Source organism: Mesitornis unicolor, unplaced genomic scaffold (assembly GCF_000695765.1).
Source record: "Mesitornis unicolor isolate BGI_N332 unplaced genomic scaffold, ASM69576v1 scaffold49946, whole genome shotgun sequence".
Taxonomy (NCBI): domain Eukaryota; kingdom Metazoa; phylum Chordata; class Aves; order Mesitornithiformes; family Mesitornithidae; genus Mesitornis; species Mesitornis unicolor.
In genome coordinates, this window is record NW_010189948.1 from 3,429 (window position 1) to 21,075 (window position 17,647).

At 50.9% G+C, this 17,647-nt stretch overlaps 1 protein-coding gene across 1 annotated transcript in view; it reads left to right on the top strand.

Annotated features, from left to right (window-relative positions):
• The window catches only part of LOC104542030 (dynein heavy chain 1, axonemal-like), a gene marked incomplete at its 5' end in the record, with an annotated part of 29,409 nt that overhangs the window by 3,027 nt on the left and 8,735 nt on the right, over positions 1-17,647 (top strand). Inside the window, 17 exon segments of the mRNA XM_010186220.1 lie at positions 262-466; positions 1,270-1,504; positions 2,846-3,051; positions 3,762-3,897; positions 5,013-5,221; positions 6,012-6,183; positions 6,522-6,713; positions 7,247-7,357; positions 8,501-8,677; positions 13,650-13,841; positions 14,274-14,441; positions 15,052-15,243; positions 15,617-15,679; positions 15,682-15,756; positions 15,989-16,114; positions 16,631-16,750; positions 17,556-17,647. The exon segment at positions 17,556-17,647 is cut by the window's right edge and continues 51 nt beyond it. Coding sequence (XP_010184522.1) covers positions 262-466; positions 1,270-1,504; positions 2,846-3,051; positions 3,762-3,897; positions 5,013-5,221; positions 6,012-6,183; positions 6,522-6,713; positions 7,247-7,357; positions 8,501-8,677; positions 13,650-13,841; positions 14,274-14,441; positions 15,052-15,243; positions 15,617-15,679; positions 15,682-15,756; positions 15,989-16,114; positions 16,631-16,750; positions 17,556-17,647 — 2,671 coding nt within the window.

The following is a 17,647-nucleotide window of genomic DNA, read 5'->3' on the forward strand; positions in this document are numbered from 1 at the left end:
AGTCTTAACAGCACAGAATGCTGCATTCTTCCCTCCCCAAATCTGGTTCCCTTTGGTTGGGAACTCATTGCAAAGTGTCCGCTGCAGTGCCCTGGCACTTGGTCAGGTCCCCACATAGTGTCTGTGTAAGACAGTAGAAGAAAACTGTGCTGCTGGACAAGTCCTAGCAACATCTCTGCCACTCATTGCTACCTGTCTGCACTGTTAGGGCCTTCTCATCCCACACTCACCACTTTGTCATCATCTCCTCTGTCTCTGCAGCAGGAGCACTTGCAGTCAAAGACTTGAATGAGCCCTTGGTTGATGCCACCATCTACATGTGTTTGACTATTACACCCCAGCTGCTGCCCACACCAGCAAAGTCGCATTACACCTTCAACCTGAGAGACCTGTCATTTTACATCTTCAACCTGAGAGACCTGTCCCAGGTGTTCCAGGGCATGCTCATGTCTGAGCCCAGCAAGATAGAGCTGAGTCCTCCCATCAGCACAGCTGGGCCACCCAGGGGAAGACCAGTTCCAGTTAAGGCCTCAGTGACAGGCCTGCAAGCAGGCTTCAATTTCTCGTTGAATCTGCATTTTGATAATGTTCAATGTGGTGACCTTCCCTTTGGTTATATTGCCTAGTACCAGCATGAAACAGATTCCCCCTGCCACCCCAGCCCTTCTGTGGCATGGAAGCAGGTGAGTGGCCACAGGGAGTCAGTGGCACAGCCCAGCCATTCAGGACTGGACGGAGCCATAGGGGTCCAGAGAGAGGACCACGCAGGGGCAGAGGTGTCCCATTACCACCCTGTAGCAGTGGAGGCTTCTGCACCTTTGGCTCTCCTGAGGACCTTGCTCTGGCTCCAGCCTAGCCAGTGGAGACTGCCTTATCACAGGAAGACCATGGTTGTGTGGTACACCTGAATAAAAGGATCTTCCAAAAAAACACAAGAACTTCTGAAAACAGTAAAAATTAAGGCAAACTGGGGGAAAGATAAGGACAAACAACATAAAATTTAAGTTTCTCAAAGAAAGCCTGACATATGGACAAATAGGTGGGGGGGTTAGCTGAAGCTGTAATGAGCTCTCTGCAAAGCAGCCGTTTTGACGAGCTGATTTTGAGAGAAGGGAATGCAGCTTCTCTGCCCAGTTCTTTCTCCACTCCAGCTGCCTTCTAGCAGGAGTGGAGCTGGCCACATGACGGGCAGGAGCCAGCTTTCCTGACACTGAGGCTTCTTAATACTTCTCTGCTTCTCTCACAAGGGTGTTTTGCTGGGATTTCCTACGAGAACAAGCTACACCTGCTGAGACTGTGGTACCACGAGAGCTGTCGGGTCTTATGTGATCGCCTGGTCAGTGAGGAGGACTGGACCTGGTTTGACAGTCTGATGAAGAGTATGATAGAGGAGTTAGGCACCACTTTTGAGGAGGTCATCTCCACCCAGCTGGTTCTGTTTGCGGACTTCATGGACCCAGGTGCTGATATCAAACTGTACGAAGCAGTTGAAAGCCAGGAAAAGGTAAGGACTTTGGGAATCAAATCGTGATCATGTGGACATAGTTCACATCTTCTAAGTCTTCTGCAAACAAAAGAAAACAGCTAATAGTGACCATAGGGCTGCTTGAATTGAAGTTGTCTGGAATCACAAACCCTCCCAGGGCTCTCTTGTGAAATCCTAACCCAGACAGGGATAGTGGCTGCATTTGGTGCCATGGGAAGTTGAGGTGGAACAAGCTGTCTGCATTGCCCTCCTGGGGACAGCCTGCTATGCCAAATCTCCCAGATGAGCTGCATTTGGGACTGAAAAGTGAAATCTGCTGGAAAGAAATGGCACATTACCCCCAAACAATACTACTTTTGCCGTTAAAGACTTCACAATTGACCTTTACAAGTAATTAATGTTACTGCCAGATTCCCTGTTGGAGAAGATACTGCGAGTACTTTGGTAGTGATAATTAAGCAAAGGCAACGAGCAGTGTGTTTTGCACTCATTATCAGAAACAGATGATTATCCTGTCATCTCTCCTCTTGTGATTGCTGTGTGACGGGGACTGGTAATTAACTGAGCTTTCCAATCTCTCACAAAGTTAGGTAGGACCGTCCCCAGCCGAGGTGAGCACAGCTGAGACAGACTTACCAAGCTGATGCACACAGGACCTTGGCACCTAGGGAGGGATCTCAGTGCTGTACAAATTTCAGCTGATGTTGCTTGCCCAGGTTCACAGTGAGGTTGCTGAGGGGGTAGGACCAAATCACACATCTTCTCCTGCTCTGACCTAAGGATGCTGTTGAAGAGAGCCCTGGAAAGGGCAGGAGAGATTGCTCCTGCAGCTGTTTTGTGCGATGGCTGGACTGGGAGAGGAGTGTGCCCTCTACTCCTGTACAGCCAGTGGGGTTTTCTTCCAGCACCTGCCCTTTCCAGCCAGGATCCCCACCACAGGATGCAGCAGGCAGTAGTCAGCTATAGAGGGAGGAAGCTGTGCCAGAGGGAGACCCTAGAACAGCACGGGTCAGACAGACATAAGCTATTTAATTTTTGCCTCCTTGTTTCTCCAGGCAAACAGCACCGTTGGGAACAGCAGACCTTGGTCACTTGCCTGAGTTAGTTTAAGGTCACCATTCAGCAGTTGCTGCCAGCACCACTAAATTCAGCCCAGTCCAATGGCAGTTCCTATAGGAACATGGAGCAAGAGCCATCACCACTGCACAAGCAGCTCCTAGGGAGCAACTGAGAGAGGCAGCTGCTCCCAGAGCCTGCTAAGCACCAGGCTCTACCCTCCCAGAGGCCTGGCTGTGCTTGCATACAACCATCCACAATTGCTTTTATCTGGTGGCCACAATTGATTGCTTCTGCCCAGAGCTGAAGGTTGTGATTGAGGATTACCTTGAGGAGTACAATCAAGTCAACATCCCAGAGTTGGAGCTTGTGCTTTTCCTGGATGCAATACAGCACATCTGCTGAATCAGCCGGATCCTGCGGCAGGCTCCAGGGAATGCTCTTCTCCTGGGTGTTGGGGGAAGTGGGAGACAGTCTCTCACCAGACTGGCATCTCACATATAAGTATTGTGTTCCTATGGACAGAATGTGGAGCAGCTCCATTGGGGCTGTCTCCAAAGAATCTCTTTTCCTGCCCTTCCTGCTACTGGTTATATATTTTCTGGTTGCTGACTCTCCAACTTTAACACTTAAGAGCTAGGACTTAGTTAACATGCACATCTATGCTAGAAAAATCCTTCCTGGGAGCTGGGCAGCAAGAATACAAAGAAGTTACCAGTGACAAGTGACCAAGTGATCAAGTGACAGTGGCAGCCTGGCAAGTAGGACTTCTAGGTCTTGGGAGCCCAGGCGCCTCAAGGGGAAAACATGAAGAGCCAGGGAACTAGGGAGCAAATTCTTTCAGCTCTGAATACAGGGTGTGATCCTAGAAAAACACAGTCACAGTTCCCCAGTGCACCAGCCTCCAAGGGGAGCATCACAAAAAACATCCACATTTAGTTTCTTCCTCCACACTCTGAGGCACTGGCCCTAAGCAGCAGTGACTGTTAGCTCGTGGAGTTGTACTTCTCCAGGTTTCTAGCTAGCTCAAGTATCTCTGCTTTGAGTAAAACATGCTCTTGAGTTGGGGCTGAACATGCCCAAGGACAGGCGTGTGCTCAAGACTGCAGGAAAACAGCTCATTTGAGTCCTCTCCCCTGGAGTCCACAACACACACTCAGGATTGACAAAAGAAGAGATTTTAATTGGATGTAACTCCACAGGCTTCTTTTTCCTTTAGGGCAGATTATGAGTGTTTCCAGATCGAACTGTCCAAAAACTATGGCATGACTGAATGGCGAGATGACGTGGGGAAGATCATGATGAAGGCAGGCCTTCAAAGTCTACCCAAGACATTCCTGTTTGTAGACACACAGGTACAGGAAGATTAGCATGGTGGACTCCATCTCAAAAGGAATCAGAAACACATCTCTAAGCTCAATAAATCCCCCTAAAGAGAATTGAGAAGGTTGATACAAACCAGGCACAACTTGTATTTCTTAAGTAGCCTGTCTTCATCATCTTATAAAAAAGCCCCAGGGATACTAAAGGTGGTGTATTTTTTGCTAGAGGGACTGTAGAGCTGTGTGTGAGTGGGCCAGTTCTTTTGTTGCTCAAAGAAGCTTTCAGCTCCATCCAACGGTTCGGTGGGATCAAAGATTTTTAGACCCAGCTGCCTATAGCTAAGCAGTACGCTGACCACTGATGCTAGTGGTCCTAAGCAACATCATTCTTTCTTTTTAAAGATACCAGTTGATTTAGGGCCTTATGCCTGCTGGTTCCACAGGATAATGATGGCTTGTTGCTGTAAACTGCAGCTTGCTAATGACTCGGCCAACTTCTGGTTTTCACGGTTATGTTCCCCATAGGCTTTTTACTGCTTTCATTATCATAGGAACCAGGTCCCTTCGGGCAGCGCCCTCAGCAGTGAGAGGAGCATCTGTCAAATGCTGCTTGTTCCTGCATCCTTTTCCCTGCAGTGAGCAGCATATGTGAGAGAAGAAGAGCATGGGAGGGTGCATTTAGTCAAGTAGATGGATGCCATGTATTTCTGATTTAGCAAAGGCCTCTCTGGAGGGAGATCATCCCACAGACTGTGACACATCCCTACAATTACTCTGTCTCCTGCATTGATGAGCTTTATCCTAATAGTGAAGTGTTCTGTGCTGGAGGAACAAAGACCTGGGGCCTGGTTGCAGAGTCACTGTGAGGCAGGGAGCAAGGCCCTGAGTGCAATTTGTCTGTAAGGAGACAGTGAATGGGCAGAAGGAGGCTTGTTCTCAGACATATACCCCCAGCCCTGAAATGGCTGAATGTGGCTGCTCAATTGAAAATGCTGGACAAGGGTCAGAGTATGCTTTACTGGATCATAGAAATTATTTCTTATAACAGGTGCTGAGGGCTATGTGTATCCAGAAGTGCTCCACATGGCATGTGGAGACATGACTGTCTTACGACTTAGGAAACTGCCTTTTTTTTATAATCTACTTAGATCAAAAGTGAATCCTTCCTTGAGGATATCAACAGCCTGCTCAACTCAGGTGACATTCCCAACGACCACAACCCCAATGATCAAGAACAGATCATGACAGCTATGAAGCCCGTTGTTCAAGATCTAGGGCAGCAGCCCACCAAGGCCAGTTTGATGGCTGCATATGCAGGACAAGTTCGCAGCAATATCCACATGGTCCTGTGCATGAGGTACAGTTCAGGGGTAGGACTCCATGCTGTCAGTATTAGTTATTCCCTCCTTGTCCTTTGCCTTGCATCAGTTTGTCATGGGACCTTTGCTTCCAGGCCTCTGGCTTTGGAGTAGGAATAAGATTTGCCATAAGACAGGATACTTTTTTTTTTTTTTTTTACACTTTGCTGGTTTCAAGATGAAGTTTGAAAAGTTTAAGAATATGACTATGTGTGATCTAGATTAAACACAAGCTTCCTTCTTCATGCACCATTGAGCTGTCTGTTACAGAAATAACTTGCTTGAATTTGGGGCTTAGTTGCACCATGATTACTCATTAATCTAGTGCATAGTCCATGAACAGCTTGCTTGCTTGCAGGAGGGCTGCCAGAAGGGACAGGGTATTCTCAACGCAAGTACAAGTGGAAGAATCAGGGCCATAATTTTGGTCTGATGATGCAATCTCTACACTCACCTGCTTGAAATAGACTTCAAGTCACATTTATTTTTTACACCTTAAGTATTCTCCCTAGGGAGGGACACAAAACATCATCCCACTACCATCTTAGTACTTCCAGAATATACCCAAGACTTCCAAGGCGTGAGCTGCAACATGCACCTTGGGACATGCAGCGCACTGGCTGAACTTTCATTTCCTATTTTCCACCCTCCTTCTTCTTCCTTGAGTATATTTCCCTTTATTTTTACCCTGTAAGAATCCAGGATATTTCTAGGGAAGTAGGAAAGCTATTTTATCTTTGTATCTGTAGCTAGTTGTAACATCTCTTTTTCTGCATGTCTTTCCCTCAGCCCTATTGGAGAAGTCTTCCGCACACGTCTGAGGCAGTTCCCCTCTCTTGTGAACTGCTGTACCATCGACTGGTTTAATGAGTGGCCTACAGAAGCCCTGCAGTGTGTTGCCTCCTCATTCTTGAATGAGATCCCACGTCTTGGTGCCAGTACTGAAGGTGTTGATGGGATGGTAGGTGCCACACTCGCCCCCATTTGTCCCTAGGTACACATAGACAGTGGATGCAGGACACACCTGCAGAAAGTTCTACCCTGTAGCAGAAATGTTTCATGGCAGGGTCATTCAAATACAGAACTGGTTAGCTTTTGTATGCCTTGAAATTGGCATGTGCATTTGTCACGCTCTCTATGGCACTGAAGCCCACACACAGATATAAGCTCTGCTTTGACTGTATACTTGGGCTCTTTGTAAGCTCTTTGTAGGCCCCTTGTGCTCTCTGTGGGCATCACAGACTTGCCTACTACATGTTCAGTACTGAATAAGATTATTTCTTTTCTCTCTCCTTGTAGATTCACGTATGTGTATAAATCCATCAGAGTGTGGCAACGAAATGCCAAGTGTACCTGGCAGAGCTAGCCAGACACAATTATGTTACTCCCAAGAGCTACCTTAAGTTCCTCAGCATCTTCAGTTCCCTGATTGGAAAGAAGAAACAGGAATTGAAGATGGCCAAGAACAGGATGAAAAGTGGCCTGGCCAAGGTTCGTCCCTTACACTGAGGAGAGCTTTGGGTCCCCTTATCTGCTCTGAGGAGTGTATTTGTAGCTGCAGAGATGCAGTGAAATGCCCTGCACGTCTATGTAACAGGAGAAAACTCATGCTAAAGCAAATAAGAACTGTACCTTCTGCCAGGGCCAGTCTTTCTCAAGGTCAGAGTCTGTAACAGCTCTGAAAGAATGATGGTCTTCAGTCTTTGGGGACCACAGACCTTCCTGTAGCTCATCATCTCTCAGGATGTTCCTTATTAACCTTTTAATTGAAAGCCCTACAACAGCAACATTGTTCTGCTGACTGATTGCCATGAGCTTATGAAGTAATGCCCATGCAGGGACCATTAGGCCCTACTGTTTATAAGCACACCACAGTGCCAGACTGTTGCTTAAGCAGGGACCAGGGCAAGACCTACTTTGGACTGCCTGGCACTGGGCAAGGAACACCCACCAGAGCAGCACAGCCCTTTCCTGGGGCTTGCTTTGGCTGCTGCCTGTGCTCTCATTCTGCTCTGCTCCCACAGCTCCTGCAAACAGCAGAGGATGTAGCAAGGATGCAGGAGGAGCTGGAGTCTGCCCGCCCTCTCCTGGCACAGGCAGCCAAGGACACGCTGGCAACCATGGAGGAACTGCAGGTACTGCTGCTGGACAGCCCTGCACTTTCCAAGTCTGGCTGCTCAGACTGGACACAGGGCTTGGGGAGGCCGTGCAGGGATTGTACAAAATCCTGCTTGATCTGATAGTGAAAAGGTCCCAGATTAGCACAGCAGGTATTTATGCAGAGCAGCAGTGCCAACGAGAATGGCTTTCTACTGGAGTCCCTGCTCTGGGTTTGTTGTAGGCCAGTCACAACCTACCAGCCAGGCACTAGCAGAAGTGATGACTCAATGTTCCCATCTGAAACCACAAGCTAGTGGTCAGTCATCCAAGCTACCAACTCCCTTTTCTCTCTGGTTTAGATCCTTGCAGGCACAGACTAGCAGCACTACTAACAATCCTCAGGTGGCCTGAGCAGCTCTAGGCCCAGACTGTTACTGCTGAAAGGGATCATTTCTCGACATCCTGTCCTCTACAGCCTGCCCCTGCTAGCCCAAACCTCAGAGATCACCACACACAGTCACTCATGCCATTGCAGAAGAGAGAACTGTCCTGTGTGGGCTGTCACTACCTTCCCTCCTCCTTGTGTTCCTCACTGCCTGCCTCCTGCTGTGGGATGGCCAGGCTGAGACAGAGGGAACAGACACCAACATCATACAGCTCTACATGGCAAGGGAAAAACGTCTGCAATCTCTCATCTTCCTACATAGCTTTGGGAAGGTGGCCTGATCTACTCGGATGAAAATATTTGGCTGTATTCCACATTCCCTTTACACCCCCGGTAGTTTTTTAACCCTGTGAGTAGACTGAAGTGGCAGTTTTAGAAACAGAACCCTCAGCATATCTTATTCCTCCATCTTCCTACACATTTGTGTCCCTATGTATCCTTTTCCTATGCTAACAGGAAAAATTGGTAGAGCAGATCATTCCTGCAGGACTAAAACCATTTCAGGCACAGCCAGAGCTGGAGCTTGTGGATGATCTCCACAGGCAGACAAAACCCTCCTGCCAATATGATGCAGGGAGGGCATCCCCTCCAGAAGCTAGACCAAAGCACATCTCTGCTAGAAGAAAACACATGACCTGCCAGGACGGTTGTGGTCCTTACCTGGTAGTGCTGAGCCAAGCTAAAGAGGTGCTCTGGGTCCAGCATCCCTCTGAGGCTGTTTCTGGTGTTGCAGGTGGACACAGCTGCGGCTGAAGAGACAAGAAGTGCTGTGCAGACTGAGGAGATGAAGGCCAAACTGAAAGCTGAGGCAGCCCAAACCATTGCAGATGATGCTCAGAAGGACTTGGCTGAAGCCCTCCCAGCCCTCCTTGCCAGCCTGAGGAACCTCAACAAAAATGATACTACAGAGGTAACTGGGTCAAGGGGGAGGGTGGCAGAGCTGGGTCTGGTCCTGGACAGCCACTCACTGTGCAGCAATTACCATTCTGTAGGCTTGCAACATCCCCAGCCTTTTCCAGCATCTATATCCATCCCCCTGGGCTCACACTCTAGGCAGCTGCCCATGAAGCTTCTCAGCTTCACTCCTTCAGAAGCAAAGAGGAGCAGAGAGGCAGCAACTGGCTCTTGGGTATTCCTACGTATTGTTTCCAAATTGTGCCAGAGAGGGTGTTGACGAGGGCTTACCCCATGATGCCCATCCATGGTGGTCAGCGTCAAGCAGTACCACAGTGCAACCCCAAGTATTCACTCGAGATGGGGACAGATCTAGCAGTGCAGTCTGAACCAGCAGGCTCTTTTGAAAGGGGATCCACCACAGGCAGAAAAGTGGAAGAGGAAATGGCCGATGGGCTGACTTCAAGGAGTACTGGCTTGATTGAAATAGGATAGTCAGAGAAAGGAGGGTGATCCTGAGCCTGCAGTGGGAAGTGTCACAGCCTACACGCATAGCTAAGAGAGCAAGCTCAGCAAGTACTAGCTGCAGGTATGGTCCTCAGCAGGGGACTGTGGTGGTAAATATAAGTACAAGATTTCACCACACAGAATGTAACAGCTGTGGAGGGGAAGGAAAATTACTCTGCATTTGTGAATAACAGACCTTTTTTATTCCCTATAAAACATATACAACTCCTTTCCCCAGAAGGTGGGGAAAGTCACACAGTGTCAGTCCACTTGCCCCCACCACCCATCCTCTTGTAGAGTTGGTACAAGAAGTCTCTTGTCTATTCAAGGTTTCAAATGCCAACTCACAAGATGCATCAGCTTTTTACATATCATCTAACCCACCCACCAGCTTTGGGAAACTCTTCATTTAAGGAATAAGCTCCCTGCTCATTTTAAGCCCAGCTGCTAGGCCATGACTGGAGTAACCTGTCACTGGAGCCAGGACCACCAGAGTTCTCTCCCAGTCCAGGATTAATGATCCAGCTCAACCAAAGGATGATACCACTTCCATGACAAGGAGCAAGCATCCCTTTGACCTACTCCTTTGGATAGAGCAGCTCCATCAGCAGTCACTTGGAGGAAGCTAACACTTGCTTCTCCAGCTTCTCCACCTCCTCTCTCAGCCGATCCTCATCACAGTAAAAATAGACATAAAGGTTATGCTCTGTCTGCAGGATAGGGCTTTCCAGAGATTTGCGCTTGCTGTTCAAGTCACTCAGGAGGCTCTTCAGCATTTCGTTGAGCTTGTCCTGCATGGTGATCACTTGCTCCATCAGCTTGGTGACGTCCTGAGGGGCAGAGTCCAAACACATGTGAATGTGCAGAAAGAGGGGAATTTCCTCCCACCCAAAGAACAGCTTAGCCCACCAGAAACAAGCTACCCACCTGACTCTGGCCTCCAAACACATCCAGTCTACTGAGCAGAAGTAGCTTACTGAGCTATTTTGGCTAAGGCACCCCAATCTCTATAGTTAACAGCACATGTGACACAGCAAGAATCACTCTTGGCCAGCTTTGTTCCCCAGCCAGCCAGCCCATCGCAGGGTGGTAGCTTCTGGGACAAAGCAAGAATCAGGCCAACCTCCTCTCCCTCTGTGGGCTGAGGGGCAGTAAGTTCTGCCCCCTGCACCCAGGGAGGATGACACAGAGCGCTCTGACTCACAGCCATGTGCCACCCAGCAAGGCTTCGTGGAGCAGGAGTGCTTACTTACTGGAGAGGAGAGCTGCAGCTGGTTGGAGGAGTTGTACAGCCACCGGTAGAGCAGCACTGTGGAGGACTCCAGGGCAGGGAGCTGGGCCATAGGAGCTGCCAGCTGTGCTGCCAGCTGTGCTTCCAGCACTCTGTGGTCCTGAACCAGCTGGGAGCACTGGGCTACTAGGGCCGCATAGCTGCGGAATTGCTCTTCCTTCTGATCTTGCCCCACCAGCATGTCCCAGAGCCTGCAAGAGGGGACAGCCAGCCAAAGACGTGAGCAGTGTGCCAGCACTGAGGAAGAACAGGGCTCAGGGGACATTGTGCACTGTGGGACTGGGATGCAAGCAGCTGTGGGGCAACAAGGAGAGGACAACCACTCCTGGGGAGTAGCACATGTCCTGGAGGTCTGGGAAGAGCACCATAAAGAACCAGACTGGGTCAAGAGCCAGCCAGGGACTCCTTGCTGGCAGACACCAGGACCAGCTGCTCCAGAGCAGTGCAGGGAGGACTGAGAAGCCCCTCCACCCAACCACAGAAAGCTTTTGCTACAAGGAGCTTGTGCTTCCTTCTGGCTAAGCTCTTCTTCTCCATGGCTGAAGACTTGCCTCTACACTCTCCACCTTCTCTCCTAGGAAGACCTCTGTTCTCTGTATTCATTCCCTTCTCCAAGCCCATGCTTTGCTGCATCAGCCCTAGCCATCCAAGAAGCAGCAGATGCCATCTTCTGGGGAATTTCACTCCACCATGGAGTCAAGGTGACTCCGCACTGGCAGAAGAGCACTGCTAGACTGGTAGCTTGAATCTGCCACATGCCTCTCCCATTCCCGTGCCATCTCCTCCACATCTAGTTTGTTCCTTATGCACATGCACACACACATACACACACACAGGCCCTTACCGTATAGCAGAGAGGTCTTTGGGGTCTATCCATACATGTGGACAGCCCTTCTGGGAGGAGCTGGCCTCTTTGAAGTAATCCTGCTGCTCCTGGAGCATGGTCTGGGCTTCCCTCATGGCAGTTTCCATCTCCATCAGCTGTGCAGCCTTCTGCTCCAGCTGCTTTCTCTCCCATTTCAGCCAGAGCTCCAGCAGATCCAGGCGGCTGTGCTGGCTCACCAGCCACGCAGCCACCTCCTCCTGCTTCCTGGCAATGCGCTGCTGCCGGGCAGCTTCCAGGCTGAACTGCCTCTGCAGAATGGGCAGGTGATAGCGGCGGGCCTCTGCCTTCAGCAGGGGTGGCAGCTGGTGGTGCAGGGTCTGCGAGATATCGCAACGCAGGGCGTGAAGCTGCTTCTGAAGCATGGCAGCCTGACTCTGGAGCTCTGCCTTGACTGCATGCTGTGCAGGAGGAAAACAAGACAGCCTGGTGTCAGGGTGCACCGCTAGCTCTGGCTCTGCCACCCCTCCCGACATGTCAGCTGTGCTCCAGCCTTCATCAGGAGGGACTGCCTGCAGCACAGGCAGACCCTGCCACAAAGGACAGGGGAGGACAGGGAGCACTGGCCCTACCGGTTTCTCCTCGAGAGCTTTCAAAGTCCTCTGGGCCTGCTCCAGCGCGGCACAGCTGCCTTCCACTTTTGCTGACATGACTATAACCTCCCTCTGGGCACAGATATGTGCTGTCTCCATTCGGATCAGCTCCTTCCAGTAGCTGTCTTGGTCCTCCAGTAGCTCGCCTCCACCAGTCCCGGGGTTTTTTGGCATTGTTGTTTGCTTGGCATCCATTTTCTCTGTGTCTTCCTGGCTGCCATCTCTATCCTCCTCATCCGCTGTGCTCAACATCTCTCTCCCATTCCTCTCCTCTGCTAGCAGCTCTGCCCTTGAGCCTTGGATCAGTGTTCCCTGACCTGGTGGTGCCATCCCCCATGGTGTCTCTGCACACTCTTGATAAGAAGCTCCTCTTCTTTCTTCTGGTGTTTCCCAGCCTGAGTCTATCTGTGTCCCACCCTCCAGCCTTTCCTTCAGGCTGCTCTCTCCCTGTGCACTTGCTCCCTGAGCATCTGGAGGCTGGACACTCCTCAGTAGGTCCTGCTGGGTGAACCTTTCAAACATAGCAGTGGCCTGTTGTTCTAGCTCCATGTAAGGGCCAAGATCCATCTCGCACAGCAGTGCTGGTGGCCAGCCTTTCTCCCTGTCCCCACACCACTCTGCCAGCTGCTTTGCAGCCTCACTGATCTGGCTCAGGATGGCACTGGTTTGGAAGATCTCCACTTCCAGGTCTGTCTGAGCCTTCCTTAAGTCCTGCATCACTACTTTCTCCTCCTCCTCCTTCAAATACCTCAGCTCCTGACACAGATTGTCTGTCAAAGCCTGCAGCTTGCTGTGTCGCCAGAGCTGACGGTCATGATAATCCTTCAGCTCCTTCAGCTCCTGCTGCAGGGCCTCCAGCGAGGGACCCTTATTATCCAGTCTCATGCCTGGGAGCTGCGGGACCTGGCAGCATACCTGCAATGCCTGCTCAAGGGCATCGCCTTCCAGAATCGGCTTGCCTGCAGCCAGCAGGGCATCATAGGCCTCCACCTCAGCTGGCGTCAGCACGTTCTCCTCACTCACCGTGCTGCAGAACCATTCAAGGAACTGCTTTGTCTGAGGACAGTCAAAGAGGTAGTCAAAGTCCTTCTCACAGAGGCTGTCTGCGTGGGGGTAGACCAGCCTCAGCGTCGCCACAAACTCTGCCCCTCTGTTGACAGTGTCCAGCAGGAAGGCCTGGGAGTGTCTCTGACTGAACATGGCAAGGATAGTCAGCACTGGAAGGGAAAAAGCAGGAGTCATCTTTAAGGGTCCTGACACCCACAGACATCTCAAGGGTGCTGTAGCAGCACTCCTAGCTCCCTGCTTGAGGAAAAACTCTAGCAGTCCCTCCACAAGTGCTGCAGACCAGTTCACAGGCTGCAGCATCGCTACAATGGGTTTACAAGACAAACAAGAGCCCACAGAGCAAGGGAGAAAGCCTGCTTATGCCCCATTTCCATACAGCTTCCACCCCAAGGCTATACAGATCTAGCTTAAGACATCTTCAGCCTGTAAGTTATACATTTCAAAGCATCAGGAAAGGCTTTTTTCAGCTTACCTAGAGTTTGCTCCATGCCCTTTTTGATAACCAGCTTTCCCTTCAGATACCTCTGTCCTTCCTGCCTGTGCATTGCATCCTATAAACGTCCTTCCTCTGGTCCTAGTCACCCCTGGGCCAGTTGAGAGATGATCTCCCCGAGGCCAACTCACTGTCTCCATTTGTGTTTTGAAGGTACGAGCAATGCTGCGGCCACCTCTCGGTGTGAAGATGGTGATTGAAGCTGTCTGCATTATGAAAGGAATCAAGCCCAAAAAGGTGCTGGGAGAAAAGCTATGCTCCAAGGTGGATGACTATTGGGAGCCAGGCAGGGGCCTTCTCCAGGACCCAGGGAAGTTCCTGGACAACCTGTTTAAGTACAACAAGGTAAGTGGTGCCAGAGGGAGGCTGTGACCAGGAATCAGGTATTGCTTTAGAGATCCTTCTTACAGCAGTGAAGCTTAAAGCTCTTTGTGGGCAACACCCTTCAGCAGCATGGAGGATGAGGGCATGTTTGACCTGGAAGTCCTTCTGTCAGCTGGTTGCACTTCATTGCCTTGGGCAATGGCAACCAGATGCACACGTCCTCCCCTTCTGCTCTTTCCGTGTGGAAGAGCTGGATGGAAGTGGTGTGGGAAGGGATTTTCCCAGTCCCATAGCTGTGCCTCCCAGGACTCTTGCTCCAATGTGATGCCTTAACCACCCTGCCAGATCCTGGGACAGGCTGCAGCCTTGGGGAAGCCCTTTTAGACCCTCCTCAGTCAGTTCTCTGGCACCCTCTTCACCAACCTCCTTTCTCTCTCTCACTGTTCCTTGCAGGACAATATTGCAGACAGTGTGATGAGAGCCATCCAGCCCTGTATTGACAATGAGGAGTTTCAGCCAGCTGCCATTGCCAGGGTGTCCAAAGCTTGCACCTCCATCTGCCAGTGGGTGCGTGCCATGCACAAGTACCACTTTGTGGCCAAGGCCATGGAGCCCAAGCAGGTAAGAGGCAGCATGACCTGGTTGCTCTCAGTGTTGGGGGACACAGCATTAGTACCCCCCTTCGGCAGGAGATGCTGAAAGTCACCATGTTCTGCAGTTCAGGACATAACGTTCAGACCGAGCCTTAGCAGGGCCAAAGCCCCCAAACCTGTTAACATAATGAAGTAGAATAAAACAGCCTAGAATATGCTGGGACTGAAGTGATAGCTTGTTCTCAGTGCTTAGTTCTGGCTCAGCAGAAACTACTTAAAGAGGCATTTCCACATCTCACTACTGGTTCAGCCTTAAACAGCTAGGCTTGGAGAGGATTATTACTGGGGCAGGCAGAGGAATCTTTCCTCCTGTTCACCAGTGGGCTGCACCCTGAGCTTGTGAAAGCTGGAACAGGCTCTTGGCTTTTTGAAGGCATACAGAAATGCCCTCCTTACCCCTACTTTTACTCCTGGGCTGCTGGAGTTGGGCAGGTCAACCTCTGTCATACAGAGAAGGATCTCGGTATCAACTAGTGCTTTTATGGAATACCAAATCTTTCTCCAAGGTCTTGGGCAGGTGGCCAGGCTCTTCCCCAAAAAGCCAAGCATACCCACTGGTTTTTTGTGCATCTTCCTAGCAAGCCTTGCAGAAGGCAGAAGAGGACCTGCATGCCACGCAGCAGGTCCTTGAGGAAGCTACAGGACGCCTGAGGGAGGTTGAAGGGGGCATTGCTGCGCTGCAAGCCAAGTACAAGCTCTGCATAGCCAAGAAGGAGGAGTTGGAGATGAAGTGTGAGCAGTGTCAGCAGAGACTGGGCCGTGCCGATACAGTAAGAGATAGATCTGGGTTCTGCCTGCTTACACGAGACAACCTAAATTCAGGTCAAGGAGCACAGTGGTAATAACTTCTGTGCCTGCAGCTCACAACAATCCTAGGTTGAGGGTGCCTGGCCAGATCTCAGCAGTACAGCAGGACTGGGGAAGCCAGGCTAGCTGGTGTGGAAAGCTGCTGTCCTCCTGTGCACAGCTTCTTCAGCCAGCAGCACACTAATCCCAGGATTAAGTGCTCAAAGCTGGGGACAGAATTCAGGATATGGCAGGGGTCACCCTGCAACCTCTGATCACCAAAGTCACCTGCAGCATTACCCAGAGAGCAGCAGGTCCAGGACACAGCAGCTCTCATGTGCGCAACTTATTCCACAGCTTATAAACAGCTTGGCTGATGAGAAGGTGCGCTAGCAGGACACTGTAGAGAACCTGGATTACAAGACAAGATTACCAACAACGTTGCTGGGGACATGCTAGTTGCAGCTGGCTTTGTGGCCTATCTGGGCCCTTTTGCAGTAAGTGTGCAATGCTCTCCGTGAGGGGCTCAGTTAGCTGCCAGATCTCTCCTGGCCAGATGTGCTGGGAGAAAGGAAGAGGGTAAAAGGGTGCAAGATCCCTCCTGGATCTCTCTCTATTTGTGCCAGAGGCTGCACAGGGTCCCATCTGAATGGAAACAGGAGGGTTTAGATGCTCACAGCAGACTAGCTGCAACTGAAACTAATGCTGTAACAGTGCTTCTTGTGGCAGGGGCACTACCATGTAGCACTGTGCCAGGAGTGGCTGAGGCAGCTGTCAGAAAATAATATTCCTCACACTGCGGAGCCAAACCTGATCAGCACCATTGGGGACTCCATGGAAATCTGCTCCTGGCAGGCAAGTTGCAGAAAAACCCAACACTGCAGGCAGAACGTTCCTCAGGCAAAAGCTCAAACACTCAGCTCACCACTCACTAGGATCACCTGTGCCAAAGCACAGACCCCAAACCAAACAGCTCAATAACGGTCAAGCACCTCCACACAGCAGAGCTGGAGTTGGACTCCTTGCACAACGACCAGGAAAGGACCCAGCAGCATCCAGGGCAGCGGCAGCAGCAGCAGCTCTGAGGGCATCAGCCTTAACTTGTAAGGCTTCCCCTTTACAAACCATGGGCTTAGAGCAAAGCCCTGGCCATAGCCTGCCCAAGCCTGACTCTGCCAGCATTCTGGGGGCATCAGCTCTGTCCCATGGCTCAGCCGCCTCAGGCAGAGCTGCAGCTCTGGCTCAGCTGCTGTTGGAGGTACCCTCACCACCGTCCCCTGTCCACCACACTGGGACCACAGAGGGGCTAGAGCAGCAAGGGCTACCAGGTCAGCTACCAGGTGTTCCCAACAGCTTTTTCTGCCCCATTAGATTGCCAGCTTACCCAATGACACCCTGACTGTGGAGAATGGGATAATAACACAGTTTTCCCAGCGCTGGACTCACTACATAGATCCCCAAGGACAAGCAAAGAAGTGGATCAAGAATCTGGTAAGAGCTGGGTGTGCCTGGCTTGGGGAAACAGCTTTCTGTTAGGAGTTGCACAAAGCAGCCTCAGGCTTTGGGCTCCAGAGATGCAAGAACTCACACTTTACCAGCCCAGCCCCCCAGCACCAGACAGGCCCCACATCCATATCCATCCCAGGTGAATTTCTCTGCTTAAGAAAATTAGCACAGGGCAGGAGAGGGAGCAAGTGAGGTGTCAGATTCCCATTCTGGCTCCCCAGTAGCATTCTGGGGGAATCACATCCTTCACCACACCCTAAAACACACAGAAAGACACTGCCATCTCCAGTAACAGCATTTAGGGTTCCTAGGACAGAAAGGATCAGGGTGGCATTACCTGGTTAGCAAGCACAGTCCTACTGGTAGAGCACTAAGAACACAGACCACCACCTTGTCTCTGCCCAAAAAGAGCCACCCACTGCCCTTTTGAAGGGTCAGGCAGGAGGCTTGGGCAGCTGCTCCTGGTTTGCTCCCCGACGGCTTTTCCCCCCCCACCTGCTCTTACTTTGCAGGCAAACAAGCTGTGAGTTACCAGTGTAGGGCTCTGTAGGTGAATCAAGTTCTCCTCTTTCCCCTTCCTTCCCGCTGCCTTTTTGGGCAGTCTCTGATGCCTGTTGACACAGACTAAGCTGGCCAAAAGAGCCAAAAAACTAGCTGAACAAGAAAAGATATTATTTCCTCTGCTCTGGGGAGCTAAATCAGCCTAATGAGAGGTTTATCGTGCACCAGAGCTGGATATGAAGGTGGGCAGGACACCGCAGGGACCCTGCCCTCCCTTGCTGCCTTTCAGGAGAAGGCGAATGGCCTGGAGGTGTCCAAACTGAGTGATCAGGACTTCATCTCTAGTCTGGAATACACCGTTACCTTTGGGAAGCCATTCCT